The 21,077-nt window shown below is 41.8% G+C and overlaps 2 protein-coding genes across 2 annotated transcripts in view; one reads left to right on the top strand and one right to left on the bottom strand.

Moving 5' to 3' along the window:
• The window catches only part of LOC141326062 (uncharacterized), a 629,392-nt gene that overhangs the window by 214,502 nt on the left and 393,813 nt on the right, over positions 1 to 21,077 (top strand). The window lies entirely within an intron of this gene.
• LOC141325692 (C-type mannose receptor 2-like) lies at positions 12,401 to 20,073 on the bottom strand. The gene is made up of 4 exons (XM_073834450.1): positions 20,037 to 20,073; positions 19,588 to 19,944; positions 12,905 to 13,252; positions 12,401 to 12,765 (listed from the first exon to the last, which is right to left on the bottom strand). The coding sequence occupies exons 1-4, from the start codon at positions 20,071 to 20,073 to the stop codon at positions 12,401 to 12,403; spliced, it is 1,107 nt and encodes a 368-aa protein (XP_073690551.1).

Below are 21,077 nucleotides of genomic sequence, written 5' to 3'. Positions count from 1 at the left end.
ATCACAGACTGATGACCCAGTGCAACAGCTAAGGAGCTTCAACAGACTGATGATCTACAGAAAATAACTTCCATCACTTCCCATCGTGTGCCCAGGTGCTGCATATCTAACGATCACTATAGAGACTGCTTCAAATTTGGTTAATTAATTTAATAACTTAATATTGATTATTCACTGGTCTCACAGCAGCTCTTTGAATTCTGTGTTTTAACTAACATTCTTGATCTGCTTTTCATTAGGTACCAGTCCAGCCTTATGTCTTAAAGAAAAAGAAATTTTGACAGAAAGAGTGGGTGCTTAACTCACCAATCAGATAAAAATGGAGCTGGATTTGGCGTAGAGAGGGTTATTTCATTAACCAACTAGGGGAAATGTACAGCTGAATTATCAATAACAATGCTGAGCTTGTATGGAAAAAAAAAAAGGGGGGGGGGGGGGCAGACAAGATGTCTAATAGGAAAAATAGGACTGATGAAATAATATGTTGGTCACTCCATTTTGTTTAGGGACATTTTGGGGATAGATTGAGGAAAAATAATAACTCTAAAGTTCAAAAATCATGAAAATCACAAATTCTGTCATCTCTGGGGGAAATGAGATAGAAATGTTGATATCCATGGATCATAGATTATGCAGAAAGCTTCTATGCTCTTCTCTAAGATGCTCATGAGCAATAACAAAAAGTATATGATGAAAATTTAAAGTAGACAAATAAATGACATTTGAGAAATTACAGTTGGCTCTCAACTGCACAATGCCTAGAACAATTATTCTGAACCAAATAATCTGTTAGATTTTAATGAGAAAAAAAGAGGTTTACATAGCAGTGCTAAATAAACTTTGTGGGGACAGAAGTTACCCAGTTGTATAATATGATGTTTAGAACCTATGGGAAATACAACCAAAACTACACTTAATAGAGGCTGATAATGAAAAAACGTATAGAAGTCTATTCAAAATCTGAGGCTAAAATCGTTCATTCACAATCAGCTAAGGTTGCATAAAAATAAAAATAAAAATGAATTTAGTCAAAAAGGGTGTGTGTGTGTGTGTGTGTGTGTGAAAGGGAGAGAAAAAGTATGAATGATGGTGTGCAATGGTGTGATATGGAGAGAAAGATAGTGTCTCGTCTCGTCAGAGGCAAATCAATTAGTTTGCCAAAACAGCTGTATGCAAATATTGAAATGTGGGCCCACAGGGCAAGTTATGCCCAGTAAAATTATGACCATGGATGAATTCGGTTAAGTTTCTTGGTCAGCACCTAGGTCATTGTTGTGGCAGAAAGGAAAAACAATGCCACAATTGCGCAGCGTATCGCATGGGAAGGCAAAGCAAGCAAGCTTGCTCTGTCCACCCCACATCTAACTTCCTTTTCAGCAAATCATGAGAGAGCTGATTGTGTGTTAAAATGAAAAATATGTTTTTCTGACTTTTAACAAGAATTAAGTGGGTTAAGTGTTTTCCAGGTTGAAAAGCTTTTGCTATTGAGCAAGATATGCCTAAGAAATTATCCAATGATAGTAGAACTCAGCTTATAAAACAAAGAGATAACTGAACTTGCAAATTGTTGAGAATTAATTGGAAATTAATTAAAAATAATAACATTGTTGTCTTTAGTATAAAAATGGGTATTAACCCAGCTCATTGTATTGATAATAATGGATATGAGAGTCCAGGGCCAGGACAGCCCTTAACCCACATGACATTTCCACAGGTCGCTCCAAGAAGGACGACAGGCCAGATGAAAAAATTAGCATGTCTGATATCACTAATAAAAATTCTGAAAGTTTCCATTTACAGGTAACAGCATTATCAAGGCCAGGAAATGGTTGGCTCCACCAATAAGAACCATTGAGGATGCAGTTATGATCTGAAGGGAGAATCTTACATCAGCAACATGGTTGCAGAGTGACACCTAGGTCCAAATCTCCCACCTTAAATGCGCCAACCAGCTTCAACAACCCTACACAGCATGATGCGAGGGATCAAGGGCGTGCTAGTAACGACCCTCTCTTGCCAACGAGGGAAAGACCATCGCAACGGCTCGTAAAGAGTCACCCTGGTGAAGATGTAGGCCAACAAATGGAAAGGAGGAAATCGAAAGAGAATGCAACTTGGAAGAGACAACGAGAAAGAACGCAAAAAGAAAAAGACAAAGACAGAGAATGAAGCAGACATGTAAAATTGTGTCATGAAAGAACTTTTGATATTAGAAAGGCAGGATCTTTTTACTTCTCCCCTAAAGTCAAGTGTGAATGAGTGGGGAGGAGGGTTTTTGGTCCTGCAGCTCCGCCGAAGTGCCATTCCATAATCTGGTCATTGGTAATAAAGCAATGTGACCTACCTTAGTCACCAGATAGTGATACCGAATTATGAAGCTGCACTCTGAGTAAAGACATGCAAAGGTGAGACTTGATAAGTCTCAAAGGGGGAAGGTTGAAGATTTTTACTGGTCAAACGGGAGAAATTCAGACAACATGCTTTGCATGCTGAGAAGCTGCTTGAAGAGAGAGGAAGAAGACGACGAGGGCGACAAATATCAGTAAAGTGATTGACCAGCTGCCCCATGCCAAGGGGGACATCTGGCTGACAAAGGTAAATGAACATACAGTGGTGTATGGGAGCTGAACACGCAGCGACATCACTGTGTGGGAGTAATCTGAGGTCAGTACAGGCCAATGAATGACAGCAAGGAGAAGTTAGCAGGTGTCACATGGCAGTACCTGACAAGAATGGTACACATTGAATTAAACAGGAAGATGAGGAAAATGAAGGAATCCCTAGAGACCGACCGAGTCTGCAGATAATGGCAACAAATATGATCCTTCTGATCTTGCTCACTGCTACTCTGATCGAGAAGGCCGAGAAGTCCAAGAAGTAAAGGCAGGAGATGAACACTGGCTGGACCACCCAGATCCTGCCCACTCCTATGCCAGCAACATGTGGTGGAGACTGATTAACCACAACAAGGCAAGAAATCATCTGACCAAGGCGAAAAAATAAATCGGCATGAAAGTAATTTCACTGCAAGATCACAGCAAATATTCAAGCTTGGGAAGAGACAACCCTGTTCCGAAAGAACATAAACTAAAAACTAGCCTTTAAGTCGATAAGTCGAAGTGACAAGGTATGAACTGATAAGTTTCATGAACACTACGAAGGTAATGATGGAGGGCATCAAGGAAGACCTGCGAGGACTAAGACAGCACTGCAAAACCAACTCGTCTTGGACCAGCTCACTGCATCTGCGGGGGATGTGTACAATAGTGGAGACTACATGTTGTACATATATTCCAGACAATGATGCAGATGAACACATGATAGACCTAGGCATCCATAACATGACTAAAGCAATAGAAAGATTGACCGCAAGAGAAATGAATACTGATGATAATGTATGGAAAATATGGAAAATACTGCAATGTAAAGAGGACTATTTAGAGATAAAGGAAGGCCCACCACCTATATTTGATGAAATTGATATTGCATTGGCCGACATATGGTGGATGTGTGGACCAGAATATGGCCTCTTGTCAACATTACCATAAAACTGGTCAGGATTATGTACCAGTGTTATGCTGACACATAAAATGAGTTACATCGCTCTAGAAGAGGAAACAAAAAATTAAGAAAAAAGCAAACCCAGAAGAACTTATGAAACAGACCTTACAGTTTATATTGATTCAATTGGTCAAGCTAGAGGAATACCCAATGAGTTTAAAGCTAGAGATGAAATCAAATCAATGTTGTACTTACATACCAAATAATACTGCACCTGGAGGTACATTTAGCAAAGTTATGGTTAAGTTAAAAATTAAGAACAGAAGTTAAAACAAATGCTGGAAGAGACAGTCAAACATGGGATTGGCTTGACTTGAAATTAGGAGCATGTGGAGCATGGTTTGCCAAATTGAGAATGTTCTTAGGAATTGCTATAATGGTAGGAGGATTATTATTTTGCTGTGTACTACCTTTATTGAAATCCCTAATTAGCAAAGCCACAGTTAAACAAATGGAAATTATAAAATATCAAGCCGATGAGAAATTGAATCTGACTCAACAGGAATGTTATCAGGACTTGCTTTACAAGACAGCATTAAGTTTGCAACAGGCAGATGAGATTTCAAATACCTCTGATGAAGAATAGGAATGTATCTGTAATCTGAACCTTTGTATTATGTATGTTATGTTGTTTCATATGATACAATTTTAATTTATTTTATATCTACTCTGTATTTGCATAACTGTGACAACCACAGGCAAGGCTCAACCAATTGCACGCACATACTTTAAAAGATAAATTAAGGGGTCAGGGTCTTTTACTCCTTTCTAGTCAAATGTGATTTAGCCCTTTGGTAACAAAACATAGTGACTTAGGTTAGTCATTGAGTAGTAGTAACTAAAAAACCTGAATCGTGAAACAGCACTATGGAGAAAGTGAGACGTAGAACGTCTCAAAGGGGGAAATGTTGAGGATTTTTAATGGTCAAAATGTGAACTAATCAAGCCATTTAGGTATCAAATGAAGCTACTATTATAATCATGTGTCTTTCTGGGTGTTTATGGGTCTGCAGGAGAATGGAATGTGCAGACATTGCAAAAGTCACATATGGTGGACCCCATGATGAAGCTATATGATATGTTTTGACATTAGACAAAATATATGTTGAGGCCCACTAGCTAGCCCGTGTCCCACTAGAGAGGCAAGGGTAAGGAAGAATTTGTTATGTTAGGGGCCTCTAGCTAGTCCATGGTAGGGAAGAACATCTGTTTATAATAATAATGGTAAATCTAAGGACCCCCCAGTAATTCAGTTTGACATGTGTGCGTGAGAAGGCAGGTATAAGAACCCTGCCTCAACCAGGCTGAGTTAGTTCTCTGTGGATGCTTTCCTGAAGGGGCTCGGCTTCATTGTTTCGGCAATAAAGTCTATTCTTTTGGTATCAAAACCCAAGTCTCAAAAATGTTTCTTCAATCGAGGAAGAGGGAAACCACTTCAATCCTAACACTCCCATAACCTCTACCCCATGTGATTCTCTGCACAGATCCGGCGCACCCAGGACGCGATCCTCCCAGATGTTGTTCACTCCGGCGCCGGGACACCACGGACCCTGGGTGCAGCAGCAGAGGAAAACGCGAGCCAGGCCCCGGGCGAGGACCTCCCCGCCTCCGGTCTTCGAGATCTCCACCCGGAACCGCTTCGCTCCCCTCAGCGAGACGGAACGTGACGCTGTGATCGTCGGAGACTCCATCGTCCGGTACGTTCGTGCTAACTTAGCTAACGGTAAAGTGCACACTCGTTGTTTTCCTGGTGCTCGCGTTCTTGATGTCTCTTCACAGATACCTGCCATCCTGGAGGACGATGTGAGCGTCGGTGCGATCGTCCTGCACGCGGGGGTGAACGACATCAGGCTGCGGCAGACGGAGTTCCTGAAGAGGGATTTCGGGAGCCTGATCGAGACGGTTCGCAGCACAGCGCCCGCGACGAGAATCATCGTGTCACCGCTTCCCATGTATCGACGTGGACACGAAAGGTTCAGTAGACTTTTTGCTCTAAATGAATGGTTGTTGTCATGGTGTAAAGAACAGAAACTGCTCTTTGTTAATAATTGGAATCTTTTCTGGGAGCGCCCTAGGCTTTACCGCGCTGATGGCCTGCACCCCAGCAGAGTCGGAGCAGAACTGCTGTCGGACAACATCTCCAGGACGCTGCGCTCCATTTGACTAGTAAGCATATCTTCAAATAGTTGCGATGATGGCTTTTGTTATGCACATTTAAACGATAGTATTGGTGCTGTCCAATCTATAAAGACTGTGTCTGTTCCTCAAATAGTGAGGTCAAAACAAAAATTTAATGCAGGATCTAGAACAAATCTAATCGTGATTAAACCAGAAAAATGCACAAGAAATGAACAAAAACAATTTTTAAAGCTTGGGCTCCTAAACATTAGATCACTCGCACCCAAAGCACTTATTGTAAATTAAATAATCACAGACAACAGTTTTGATGTACTCTGCTTGACTGAAACTTGGCTAAAACCAAACGATTATATTGGTCTGAATGAGTCTACTTCACCAAACTACTGTTATAAGCATGAACCCCGTCAGATTGGTCGTGGTGGTGGTGTTGCAACAATTTATAGTGATATTTTCAATGTTACTCAGAAAACAGGGTACAGGTTTAATTCATTTGAAGTACTTCCCCTTAATGTTACTCTGTCAGATATGCAAAAGAAATCTCTCCTATCTCTTGCTCTGGCTACTGTGTATAGACCTCCAGGGCCGTATACAGATTTCCTAAAAGAATTTGCAGATTTCCTTTCTGACCTATTGGTTAATTTTGATAAAGCATTAATTGTTGGAGATTTTAACATTCATGTTGATAATACAAATGATGCGTTAGGACTTGCATTTACTGACCTGATAAACTCTTTTGGAGTCAAGCAAAATGTCACTGGGCCCACTCATCGTTTTAATCATACACTAGATCTAATTATATCGCACGGACTTGATCTTACTGATATAGATATCGTACCTCAAAGCGATGATGTTACCGATCATTTCCTCGTATCGTGCATGCTGCGTATCACTGATGTTAACTATATAGCTCCGCGCTATCGTCTGGGCAGAACTATTGTTCCTGCTACCAAAGATAGGTTCACAAATAACATGCCTGATTTATCTCAACTGCCCTGTGCACCCATAAATAAACATGAACTAGACAAAATGACTATTAATATAGGCACTATCTTCTCTAATACATTAGAAGCTGTTGCCCCAATCAAGCTAAAAAAGGTTAGAGAAAAACGTACTGTGCCATGGTACAACAGTAATACCCATTCTCTAAAAAAAGAAACTCGTAATCTTGAGCGTAAATGGAGAAAAACTAACATATAAGTTTTTAAAATTGCATAGAAAATCAGTATGTCCAGCTATAGACGGGCTTTAAAAGCTGCTAGAGCCGAGTACATCCACCAACTCATAGAAAAAAACCAAAACAATCCAAGGTTTTTATTTAGCACAGTGGCTAGATTAACAAATAACCAAACACCTCCTGACCTGAATATTCCTGCACAGTTTAATAGTAATGTCTTTATGAATTTCTTTACTGATAAAATAGACAACATTATAAATACAATAACAAATATAGATACTACAGCAACTGATACTTCAACATTAGTCATTACACCCGAAGAAAAACTGCAGTGCTTTACAACTATAGAACAGAAATAATTAAATAAACTTATCACCACATCTAAACCAACAACATGCCTATTAGATCCTGTACCCACTAAATTACTAAAAGAGTTGTTACCTGTAGCAGAAGTACCGCTTCTTAATATTGTTAACTCATCGTTATCTTTAGGTCATGTCCCAAAACCATTCAAACTAGCGGTTATTAAACCTCTAATTAAGAAACCACAGCTAGACCCTAGTGAACTGGCAAATTACAGACCCATTTCTAATCTTCCATTTATGTCTAAAATTCTAGAAAAAGTTGTGTCTGCTCAATTGTGCTCCTTCTTGCAAAATAATAATATCTTTGAAGAATTTCAGTCAGGTTTCAGGCCCCATCATAGCACAGAAACTGCACTTGTAAAAATCACAAACGACTTGCTACTTGCGTCAGATCAAGGCTGCATCTCATTGCTAGTTTTACTTGATCTTAGTGCTGCGTTCGACACTATAGATCATGAAATACTCATAGATCGATTACAAAACTATACAGGTATTCAAGGGCAGGCTTTAAGATGGTTCAGATCATACCTGTCCGATCGCTACCACTTTGTTTATTTAAATGGGGAGTCATCGCAGTTATCACCAGTAAAGTATGGAGTGCCACAAGGATCTGTCCTAGGTCCTCTACTATTTTCAATTTACATGTTACCCCTCGGTAATATTATTAGGAAATATGGGATTAGTTTCCATTGTTATGCTGATGATACTCAACTATATATTTCAACAAGACCAGATGAAACTTCTAACTTAGCTAAGTTAACAGAGTGTGTTAAAAATGTGAAAGACTGGATGACCAATAATTTTCTACTGTTAAATTCAGATAAGACTGAGATATTACTTATTGGACCAAAAAACAGTACACAGAATCTCTTAAACTGCAACTTGCAACTAGACGGATGTACTGTTATTTCCTCTACAGTCAAAAATCTGGGTGTTATATTAGACAGCAACCTGTCTTTTGAAAATCATATTTCCTATGTTACAAAAACAGCATTCTTCCATCTTAGAAACATTGCTAAGCTACGGAACATGTTACCTGTTTCTGATGCAGAAAAGTTAGTTCATGCATTCATGACGTCTAGACTAGACTATTGTAATGCACTACTAGGTGGTTGTCCTGCTTCTTCAATAAATCTTTTAAGTTCCTGGGGACCCACATTTCAGAGGACCTATCCTGGACCACCAACACCTCCAGCCTGGTCAAGAAGGCTCACCAGCGCCTGTTCTTCTTGAGAACACTTAAGAAGAACCAGCTGTCCTCAGCTATCCTGGTGAACTTCTATCGCTGCACGATAGAAAGCATCCTTACGAACTGTGTCACAGTCTGGTACGGAAGCTGCTCTGTTGCGGAGCGCAAGGCACTGCAGCGGGTGGTGAAAACTGCCCAACGCATCATAGGGACTCCACTTCCATCCATTGAGGACATTCAGAAGAAGCACTGTTTGCGTCGAACACGCAGTATTCTTAAGGATTCCTCTCACCCCGCCCACAAACTGTTTTCTCTCCTGTTTTCCAGTAGGCGTTTCAGATGCCACAGGACAAGGACTAGCAGACTGAGGAAGAGCTTCTTTCCCAGAGCTGTCTCCTTATTGAACTCTGCCCCCCACTGACACCTCTGCACCCCTCACACACCCTACACTCTCCCCACTACCATTGCACTACTTAATATTCATTGCACTACACTGTACATACCCATTTGTAAATGCGCATTTCCATTGCACATATACATATTGTAAATCTGTGATAAATCTATATCTATACATGTCTATTTGTAAATTCTGCTTTAGTAAACAGCAACCTGTATATTATGTTCAAATCTACCTGCAATTTACATTATAGTTAATAGCAACCTGTATATTGAGTTCATCTATTTATACATTCTAATTGTAGTTAATTATCATCTGTAAATTATGTTCACAGTACTTCATCTGTAAATATTATCCATAGCTTCCCCCTGTACATATCTCCTATAAGTGCACTTATAACTTATAAATTATACCTTTATCCTGCACTTGCTGCTTATTGCACTCCTGGTTAGACCTAAACTGCATTTCGTTGCCTTGTACTTGTACATGTGTAATGACAATAAAGTTGAATCTAATCTAATCTAAATAAGCTACAGGTAGTCCAAAATGCAGCCGCTAGAGTCCTTACCAGATCAAGAAAATATGATCATATTACCCCAATTTTACAGTCTCTGCACTGGCTACCTATTAGGTTCCGTATCACTTACAAAATAATACTTCTTACCTATAAGGCCCTTAATGGTTTAGCTCCTGCATACCTAACTAGTCTCCTACTACGCTACAATCCCTCACGCTCCCTAAGGTCGCAAAACTCTGGACTTTTAGTAGTACCTAGGATAGCAAAGTCCACTAAAGGAGGGAGAGCCTTTTCTCATTTGGCTCCCAAACTCTGGAATAGCCTTCCTGATAACGTTAGGGGTTCAGACACACTCTCTATGTTTAAATCTAGATTAAAGACTCATCTCTTTAGCCAAGCATTCACATAATGTATCTCATAACGTTGTACTTCAGTTACATCTGATCAAATGCACATTAATATTCTTCAACTTGGGCTAAACACATCATTTTTGTTTGGTTGGAAGTTGGAACAGCAGTTACGCTAATTATTTCTTTGTTTCTCTGTCTCTGCCACGGGATTTCCATCCCGTGGTAACTAGGGTTTACACAAGATTCAGCCCGGATTCAGAAAAAGAGATGATGCCAACCCCTCAGAGGACCGCAGATGATGCCAGCCTTGAAACAACATACAGCACTACATAATTTTCCTACAAGTTGATTACAGCACATAACCATTGCAATTAGTGTTCATCATCTGTTTGATTACACAGTTACTGATTTTAATATTTATATCATATGTACATCGACTTAACATACAGTATTCACCACTAATAAGCTACTAAATATATTGTAGTAGCCTAAAACTTTTGTACAGCTGCTCTGCAACAATTTGTATTGTAAAAAGCGCTATACAAATAAACTTGAATTGAATTGAATTGAATTGAATCAATGTCAAAGTCTAACGCAACCTCTGGTCTGACTCCACAGGAGCAGATAGCGGGCAAGTTGTGACATACGAAGGGAGCGTGACCACCCTGTTGGTTGATGTATGCTACGGTCGTAGTGTTGTCCATACAGACAAGCACGTGTTTGTGGCGCCGCATTGGAAGAAATCAACGCAGCACAAGAAGCACGGCCAGCAACTCCTGGCAATTGAGATGCCATTGCAGTCAAGGTTGCATACAGCACCCCAACCCGTGGAGGAGGCATCCGTGTGCAGCACGACATGCCTGGACACCTGTCCTAAGGGGACTCTGGCACGTAGGAAGGCAGGGTCTGACCACGGGCTGAATAGGCGGCAACACTCCGGGGAAACGCCAATCCGAAGCGTGCTGCGATGCCATGCCCATCTCGGGACTCGATCGTGTAGCCAGCGCTGAAGCGGTCTCATATGAAGCAAGCCGAGCGGCGTTACTGCGGCAGCGCCTGTCATATGCCCCAGGAGTCTCTAAAAGGAACCGCTTTAGACAGTTCAGCACTGACTGTGCGCACTCGCTAGTGAGGAGTGGCATTGCCGTGTTGACCGAGTCCAGCTCCGTGCCAAGAAAAAAAGATCTCTGTCTCTTTTTTCAGTAGACCCGAAGGCCCAGATGGCTGAGGTGCTGGTCCCTCATACAACAGATCTTGCAAGTGGGCTAAGATGAGCCAGTCGCAGAGATAGTTGAGGATGCGGACGCCCTTTCCGCCAAAGGGGTTCTGGGCAGCCTCCGCGATGTTCCATGAACCAAAGTCCTCTGCACAATCTGATTTGTTTTGCAGCCTGGAATTAAACCACACTATACTGGTTTCATCTGGCCAAAGAAGAACTGGCCTCCTGACTGAGTCTGGTTTCTTTCAAGTTTTTTTTTTTCTTCATTTCTGTCACAGATGGAGTTTTGGTTCCTTGCCACTGTCACCTATGGCTTGCATAGCTGGGGACACTTACCCCTAGTTTCACAAACAAGGTTTGAATCTAGTCCTAGACTAAAATGTAAGTCAGAGCCATTTCAACTGAAAGAAACTTGCACAGGCTCATCTTAAAATACTTTTGTCTTTAAATGCACACCAGGAATGTTTTTTTTTTTAAGGCATGTTTATAAAAATGATTTGATCGTCCTAATTGAACTATGGCCTAATCCTGGTTTAGTCTAAGCCCTTTCTGTGAAAGCAGGCCATTATTTCTGGCAATACTGTCAACTTGTTTGCCCAATATAGTATTTAACCTGAACCTAACTGGCCAATGACATCACTGAATCAATGATGAACTGACTTTAATTGAAATTTTGTTTACTTTTGTCCTCTCGCATTACCAGCACACTATTTTCCTGTTTAATACTCTAAAGCTGCTTTGACACAATCTGTATTGTAAAAGGCACTATATAAATAAAGGTGACTTGACTAGACACTTTTTTCGAACATTTTACTGATGTGTTTACATCGTTTCTTCATCAACGCCTGTACGCAGAAACTGCCAACAGCAGAATAGGCCCTTTTCACAGAATTTAGAATACACATCCGGTTCAGTGATTTGTTGTGTAAAGATACTTCTGGCAAAATGGAGTCAGGTACACTACCTTTCACAGCTTTCCTGAAAACTTGTTTTTCGACTCGTGGAGCTGCATTCTAGCTCAATCTCAAATAAAAGGATAGAAGTTCTTTCACAAAAATTAAATCTTTAATTACAAACGTAAATGAGTGTAAGTTGTAGTTTAAAACAAATTAGAATAGTCATTATTTTTGGAGGTTACTTTTAGACAAATGGAAAAAAAAATATGATCAAACCAATCCCTTTAACTGTTGCAGTAAATGCGTTTGAAGCAAAGTAGCCTAAATCCTGTGGTGATTCAACTCCAAACCCTAAGAATATCCAATCAGAAAGAATACCAGATAGGCTTAGATGTTAATTTATTAACAAATTATGTGTACATTCTGGACTTAAGAACATAGTGAAAGCTTCCTATCAGTACCATTACATAGAAGCAACTGCACATACCTACAAAATATGAGCACCACTGTATAGAGGAAACTGCACAGACCTACAAAATATCAACAGGAAACACAAATTTTTGTCATCTTAAATGAAAGGTCTGTGTATCCATTCACTTATATCTGCTGCAGATGAAGTTGAGTTTGTGAGTTTCAGGAAGGCTGATCCAGCGCTGATCTCCTCCAGACTGAACTGCTCCAGATCTCACTGCATGTTCACAGTCCTCCTCTGATGTGCCGTTCCCTGGAGCCCAGTTCTGATAGCACACGGTCTCTCCACTCACCCAGAACCAGATGCCCACAGTGCAGGAGTGACGTAAACCCAACCACACTGCTGCAGTAGACGCCCGTTTTACCACGTTCATCACACGACGCTGAATCTCTTCTGAATGAACCGAGACCAGATCCAGATGATTCTGTCTGCAGTATCTCAGAGCTTCAGACCATGTCAGATTCACTTTGATCAGAATCAGTTTATCTGGAAACGAAACAAACCACAAGCAGAAACTAGAGAAAGAAGCATAAAAACAACATGCAGAACAAACACTGTGGATGAATTTGTCATGTCAGAGCTCTGGAGGTGGTGGATGGATTGTGATTTTTGTGGATCTACTCACCTTCATGACACACAAAAGGAAATTGCTTGCTGCAAGTGAAGTCATGCCATCGTCCCTGATTGTTCTGTTTAATCACTGTACAGTTTTCAACACTGCCAGGATTATTTGGTTCACCAGAGTCCCAGTATCTAAATGAGAAGTTACTCTGATCTGACCACTGCCATGAGTCTCTGAACAGACCGATCCAGATCCATGATCCAGATAAATGCCTGTCACTAATGAACTGCTTAACCTTTTGATTCTCATTCTGGTTTCTCACACTGACAAGATCAGTGTGGTTCCGTCTGCAGTAACTCTGAGCATCTCTCCAATTCATCGTCTGATTGACTAAGATGAGTCCTGTGTTCGCTTTAATAAAAAAAAAAAGCAATGGATAAGTATCCCTCAAACACTTATGATATAAATACAGTGCCCTCCACTAATATTGCCACCCCTGGTAAATATGAGCAAAGCTGGATGTGGTAAATAAATCTGCACAATTTATCCTTTTGATCTTTCATTCAAAAAAATCACAAAATTCTAACCTGTCATTGAAGTAAATCAATAGAACCTAGGGGTGAAATCTAATTATGAAATAAATGTTTTGCTCTAGTTTACGTTGGCCACTATTATTAGCACCCAATTATTGCAACATCCTTTTCCCAAGATAACAGTTCTGAGTTTTCTCCAACAATGTCTAATGAGTTTCAAGAACACCTGACAAGAGATCAGAGACCATTCCTTCATACAGAATCTCTCTAGAATCTCCAGAATCTCTCTCTTCCCAGCTTCATGTTGGTGCTTCTCTTCAGTTTCTATACAGGGTTCAGGTCAGGGAACTGGTACGGCCATGGTAGAAGCTTTATTCTGTGCTCAGTGACACAATTTTGTGTTGATTTTGATGTTTGTTTTGGATCATCGTCCTGCTGGAAGATGCATCCATGGCCCATTATAAGATTTCGAACAGAGGCAGTCAGGTTTTGATTTTTTTTATCTGCTGGTATTTAATAGAATCCATGAAGCCATGTATCTAAACAAGATGTCCAGGACCTCCGGCAGAAAAATAGGTCCACAACATTAAAGACCTAGCAGTATTTTTAACCATGGGCATGGGGTACTTTTTTATCCCTGTCTGCACCAAAACCATCTGGAGGGTTAGCTGCCAAAAAGCTCATTTTTAGTTTAATCTGACCATAGAAGTCAGTCCTGTTTGAAGTTCCAATCATGTCTGACAAGTGAATATGCTGGAGTTGTTTTTGGGTGAGCCAGGAGGATTTTTTCTTGAAACCCTCTGGAACAACATATTTATATATTGTAGGCTTTCTGACCCTATGACTCAACAATTATCTGCAATTCTCCAACTGTGATCCTTGGAGAGTCTTTGGCCACTCAAACTCTCATCCTTATTGTGCATTAGGATGATATAGACACACATCCTCTTCTAGGTAGATTTGTAACATCTTTAGTTGATTGGAACTTCTTAATTATTGCCCTGATGGTAGAAATGGGGATTTTCAATGCTTTAGCTCTTTTCTTACAGCCATTTTCTATTTTGTGAAGCTCAACAAACGCCTCGGGTTTCATATGAAACCCTAGTTCCTCGAGGGAACGAGACGCTGCGTCAGAATGCTTTGGGAACACCCTCTGCGTTTCCTACGCTCTGAACACGTGTATAATCCATCCAATAGAGAAGCGCGTGTGATGTCACGGATGGGGTGATGTTAGGAACCAGGAAGCTGTAAAGCATGTGCGGTGAACGTGATCGACAATTTCTGCCACCAGGAGCGCTGCAGGGATGCCGGAATTGCTGCGTCGGAACGCTTTGGGAACGATATGCCCACACCGCCAGAATTCCAAAGCCCTGCTATGTGTGAAGCAGGTAGAGAAGGGCAAAGTCGCCCATAAAAAGAAGCTGCCGACAGGCAGGAAGAAGGAGGCAAGTAGCCCACAGGTAATATCTGCTAGTTAGGCAGGATAGAGAGGGGCCGAAGCCCACTAGTAAAGGAGGGCGAAGGTAGCCCACAGGTAAAGTGTGCTGGTTAGGCAGAATAGAGAGGGGCCAAGTAGCCCACTGGTAATGTCTGCTGTTTAAGCAGGATAGAGAGGGGCCGGAGCCCACTGACAGAAGGGGCAAAATCGCCCACAGGTAAAGACTGCTGGTTAGGCAGGATAGAAAGGGGCAGCATGGCCCGCTGGTAAATGGGCAAAGTCGCCCGATAATAATGATTGCCATTAGGCATGAGAGAAAGGAGCGCAAATGCGCCCACGGGTAGAGAGGGGCAAAGACGCCCGAGATTAAAGTGTCCTACTAGTAGTAGGTGCGTCAGAGTGAAGGGCATGAGCGCCCGGGGTAGAGGGGTGGTCTAACTCGTAGAACCTCACAAAGGTAAGGGCCGTGGACCATCCCGCAGCATTACAAATGTCCTGCAGAGAAACCCCTGCCAGGAAAGCCTTAGATGCCGCAACTTTGCAGGTAGAGTGAGCCTTGGCTTCCAAAGGAGAGGGAAGACCAGAGGACTCATAATAGATAGAAATGGCATCCAAAATCCACCGACTTAGGGTTTGCTTAGAAGCTGGTTCCTTGAAGGGAGGAGGACAAAAGGCCTGGAGCACTACGGGCCACGGTACTGATGAGGGCACCTTGGGTACATAACCCGATCTTGGATGCAAAAACACTTTGACCATCCCAGGGGCAAAGTCTAGGTATGAAGAGGCCACTGAGAGGGCCTGCAAATTACCAACTCTCTATAGAGAGGAAATAGCCAAGAGAAAGGCAGTCTTAAAGGACAAAAGCCTGTCTGAAATCTCCTTGATGGGCTCGAAGGGAGGATTACAGAGAGCCTCTAGTACCACAGCCAAGTCCCAAAAGCGAACCTCAGGAACTTCCTGTGTTGTGGAAGGATGGAGATGTGGAAGTAAGCGTCCTTGAGATCTATCATGACAAACCAGTCTTCGGACCTGATTTGAGATACGACTTGCCTCACAGTAAGCATCTTGAACTTGAGTCACAGAACGGCGCGATTGAGCAGCCTGAGATCTAAAATCGGACGCAAGCCTCCATCCTTCTTGGGAACAATGAAGTAGCGGCTGTAGAATCCGGACTCTCTGAGATGAGGAGGGACCACCTCGATGGCCCCCTTTCTCAAGAGAGTCTCTACTTCTTGTTCCAGAACCAGAGCCTGCTAAGGGGGCCACGATAGTGGCGAGAACCCCCTGAAAAGGTGGCGGATGGGCGCCAAACTGGATTTTGTAACCTTTTTCTATAGTACGCAGGACCCATTGAGATACATTTGGCAGAAATTTCAACTCTGCTAAATGTTCTACTAAGGGAATCTCTGGTGGATTTGGAGGTGGCCGCTACGAGGACGGGCAGATGTAAAGAGAGGGGCTCGCGAGAGACCACTGCGCCCTGAAGCACCGGGGGTGGCAGGGTTGGCAGACCGATCTCTCGAGGGCGCTGGGGTGATGTTAAGAATTCCGTAGAGGGGCCTGCCCTCAGAAGCCCTGAGCCATGAATGTCGCCTGAAGAACGGCCCTCAGGTTGATCTTAGGCTTGGAAGCCCCCGACTTGGAGCGCCTACGGGACTCCCAATCTCACAGGGGAGGAGCCCGAGTGGCGACGCTCCGCTTCTGCTCGTCGTGGTACGAGGAGTGGGTACGAGGATGGGGCTGTTCCCGTCCAGCAGCCCCAGAGCTAGAGCGGTGAGGAAGATATCTCTGGAACGCCGCCGCCTGTTGCCGTGACTGTTGAAACCTGTCGACGACAGATGAAACAGCGTCGCCGAACAGGCCCGATGGCACAAGCGGGGCGTCTAAGAGTTAGACTCTGTCGCGGTCTCTCATATCTGACAGGGTCAGCCAGAGATTTCTCTCTGCGGCCACCATGGCTGCCTTAGACCGCCCAATGGCGCGGGCGGTCTCTTTGGTGGCGCGCAGAGCAAGATCGGCAGTACGACGCAGCTCACTGACTCGACTGCCGCCCCGTCCTCGCCCTCATCCAGCTCTTTCAGCAGTTCGGCCTGGTACGCCTGCAACACCGCCATGGTGTGCAGGCAAGCTCCAGCCTGACCGGCTGCCGAGTAACCCTTCCCCAGCAAAGAAGAAGTTGTTCTGAGCGGTTTGCTGGGGAGTGCCGAGGCCTATGCCGAACTAGGAGACAGATAGCTAGACAGCGTCTGTTCAACCTGTGGCATCGCCCTGTAGTGTCTGGACCAATCAGACATAGTTATTTTTTTACATTTAACAAATTATCCTTAAAACCAACAAGCCAACTTTAGGTTGGCATTCTAGAAACAACCCCCAATTCGACCAACATTAAGGCAACTGGGCGTTAAGGGCTCAGTTGCCAGGGCAACTATCTGATAACACCAGTTTTACGATCCAAAGGAATGCAGCAACTATAGGAAAGACATTTGGCCTACTGAAATAGACTCTTCCCTAATTCATAGGAAAACCTTCCTATGAATGAACACACAAATCCTCCAATCATTGTGTATATTATTGTGGTTTATGTACCTTGTCTTTTGTATTGTGTAATGTTTTTATGCATGTGTTACTATAGATATAGATAGATATATTATGTAGTATAACCACGCGGTCATGTTTGGTATCTCTGAATTCGTATTTTGATGATCTAAAAGATGATGCATATTATATGTTGATACACATGTACATAATAGAGTTTCAAGAATCTGTAGTAGTTTTGCATGGATCAGACAAAGAGTCATAAAAGTTCACATTATCTCCAAATCTCCCGCTTGGAATTCAGCCTCTCTCATTGGTCAAGTCCACCCTGAGAGGTGTGACTCTTCCTAGACTTTAAAAGGACACACAATTCCGCCTATTTTCTTCTGAAAAACCTTGATTACTGCCTGTGGGGAGGGCCTCCACAGGCCCAGGCCCAGAGGGGGGGCCTCAACATATGGAGCTGTGTGGACTCTCCCCAGTCTAGAAGATGGCTCTCAACCACACTGGAGTTCATTTCACTCGACTATGGAACTTATCAAAATGTCCACGATCGGACATCTCTCTCTCTTCACTCCTGGCCATCTCTGAATCCCCATCTCTGAAGTGCGGCCTGCGGTTCCTCAGAACTGCTCACTCGGGAGAGAGGACTCTCTCAACCACAACAGAGTCAAGAACAACCTCGGAGTTTCAAGAAATGGCAACTTCAGCCATCAAATGGAACCATCCACGACTTCTTCAGAGGCTCCACGAGACTCTCGGTCGAATGCAAGTATCGTTTCCTCCACTAAACAGAGGTTTTGTGTAAGCTATCTGATGCTGTGCTTCACGTTAGAAACTGATGGTTCTTTCAGATGGTCAGCTCAGCCTCATCCCCATTTTCCTGTACTCTTCTAGCTATCCTCCTCTTCCCCTGTAACGTGTATGAGTGATTGTATGTTTGTTTGTTTAGATTAGTTATGTGTTAGTCATTAGTTAATAAAACTTGTGCACAAATTACACGAGTCTCTGATTCTGCCTTGCGATCTCCCATTTTAACTTTGCTTTCTCTATCTACTCAGTACTCAAATAAAAGTAGAGCAAACTGGCTCTGAAAAGCAGTACTGAGGGACAAACACATACACAGAGCGTGACCGAAAGACAGAAGCTGCCGATCGCGTTCACCGCACATGCTTTATAGCTTCCTGGTTCCTGACGTCACCCCGTCCGTGACGTCACACGCACTTCTCTATTGGACGGATTATACACGTGTTGAGAGCGTAGGAAACGCAGAGGGTGTTCCCAAAGCGTTCCGACGCAGCTTGACATTCCCGAAGTAGGAACTTGTTCTGCACATCAGAACTACATTCTTTGGTTTTACTTCTTGTGATGGATGATGAATTTGGCTTTTGTGTTCCTCATATTTATAATCCTGCGGAACAGAAAGTCATGACTGGACAAGTTTATACTCCAAGCCACCCTGGTGTGCTAAACAAATTGTAATATTAATGGGAATATACCCCCCCCCCCCTTTTTGATCGTTTTATTTCAGTGAAAGGTTAAAATTTTGGGAATTTTTCGAATGAAAGATCTAAAGGATAAATGATGCAGATTTATTTTCCCAGTCACCTTTGCTAATATATACTAAGGGTGCCAATATTAGTGGAGGGCACTGTAGATCCTTTAATGGCAATGCAATGAGCTTATTGGTGAGTCTGTAATTGGAATAGCTTTAATGGGAAGTAATTTATAACATTACAGTTTTTAATATGGACACAAAAAAGGTGATCAGAATTAAAAGAAAAATAAATTAGTGAATAATATTTATGTTGCGCAAATGATTTTAACCTGTATCTAAATAATTGTCAGAATGTGTTAGAAATATTTTTGAGCTATTCAAGATATCAAGTATGATTAAACATGTCACACAAGTTATTTCCTCACTCAGCTCCTTAGTGGATTTGGCTTGTTTTCAATGTGTTGCTACACTATTATGATTAGCAATATTACTATGCGATCATATATCTAGAGCTGCAAGATTATAATTAGATCTCCTTCTCTTTCTGTTTATTTTTAGTTAGCAATAGCTTTGTGAGATATATCTGCCACGACATTACAAAGTAGATTTGACTTGATAAATAATGTTTTCATTATTCTGTTTTTATTTTATTTATTAATTTATTTATTGTAATTTACACTATATTATTCACTATTGTCATGTTTACATTTTCCAAATGAAGTATATTTTGTTTTGTACTCACTGTTGTTGCAAATAAAATGTTGGTTAGAATCACATGACAAATTATGAAATGTCCCATTTGTCATCATAGAACAATAATCTCTGCCTTCTGGTTGTTTCTCTCCCCAGTTCAGATAGAGCGCAGGTTCACCTGAAGACCACTGCCATTTATCACGACTCGTCTTCTGAAGCCCTATCCAGGCAAACCTAAAACTTCCATAGTTCACACTCTTCTTCAGCTCGTTCATGTCGTTCATGTTGTCAACAGTGGCCAGATCTGTGTAATTCTCTCTGCAGTATCTCTGAGCTTCAGTCCAGGTCTTGTTCTCATTTATAAAGTGATACTGATGCTGAACACATTCAGATACGGAACAGAGAGCTGTGAAAGAGAAGCTTTGCTCTAATGCTTTTCATATCAGGAACGAACCTAATGGAACTAGAAACCATAAATAAAACCACAAACACACTCACCAATGAGAAGAACAATGAAGTATAGAGTTTGGCCCATTTCTGAAGACGAAAAGATACCGATAAAAAATATTAAACATTCGTAATTTATTTATTTATTTTTCGGGTGTAAAACATGATATCAATCATGGATCGCGGAACAAATCAAAGTGGGGCTCGGGGGTGGGGGAGATTTGCAGAACTACATTTTAAACAATACTAATAGCATTAGTATTGTTGGTTTATAATAAACTCAAGAAAGCTTATAGTCTTGTCTAATAGCCGAACACTATTCAGCCTGTGGCACTGGCACAACTGTCCCACTTAGTATCATTTTACGTCCCTGCAGAAGCTTGTGATGAGTTTTAATATATCCAGTGCACTTTATGACTTAATATTGTCGAGAAAATCCAAAAAATATTTGTTATTCTAAACATGATCATGATCATGGCTTGTTTTGAAAAACAGACAGTTTAACATTGGTTGTAGGAGAAGTCACTGCAGGGTGTGTGCCAAACATGTCAAACTAACGATCAAAGACTACAGATTTTGAACCTATATAGAATTGGAAGAATGTTTTAGAATTTGCTAAATTGTTCTCAGACGCCCAGATAATGACTAAAATTGTACAGTGTGAGCCCAGCTTTAACAGGAACATAAATGCACCATACACAATCAATAAGACAATCAATATCTAAAGGTCTTAACTTAACAGTTGTTCTTACTTTAGAGGTTGCGTGTTTCTGTCCTTAGTCTGATGTTTCTGTCTGCAGCTTCAAACTACAGTATGTGATTATTATATCTGCTCTCTTCCCTCATTCAGTACTTCACAGTACTTTACTATTCTAAAACAAATGGGCGTTTCATTTTTTCACGTATATATCAGCATATTTTCTCTGTGTTGTTCTTTGTTGCTGTAATTCTTTGGAAGTGTGTTCATTTGAATGTGGTAGAGACTGGAGAAGGGCAGGCGCTGTTGTGGTTTATATGTTCCATAATGAAGAATTGCATTTTCATAGCGGCTTAACAGGAAAAATCCACCTCAACATTTGCATTGTCTTACAC

This window comes from Garra rufa, chromosome 2 (assembly GCF_049309525.1).
Source record: "Garra rufa chromosome 2, GarRuf1.0, whole genome shotgun sequence".
Taxonomy (NCBI): domain Eukaryota; kingdom Metazoa; phylum Chordata; class Actinopteri; order Cypriniformes; family Cyprinidae; genus Garra; species Garra rufa.
Note: the sequence above shows the minus strand (reverse complement) of the source record. Positions and strands in the feature narration are given on the sequence as shown.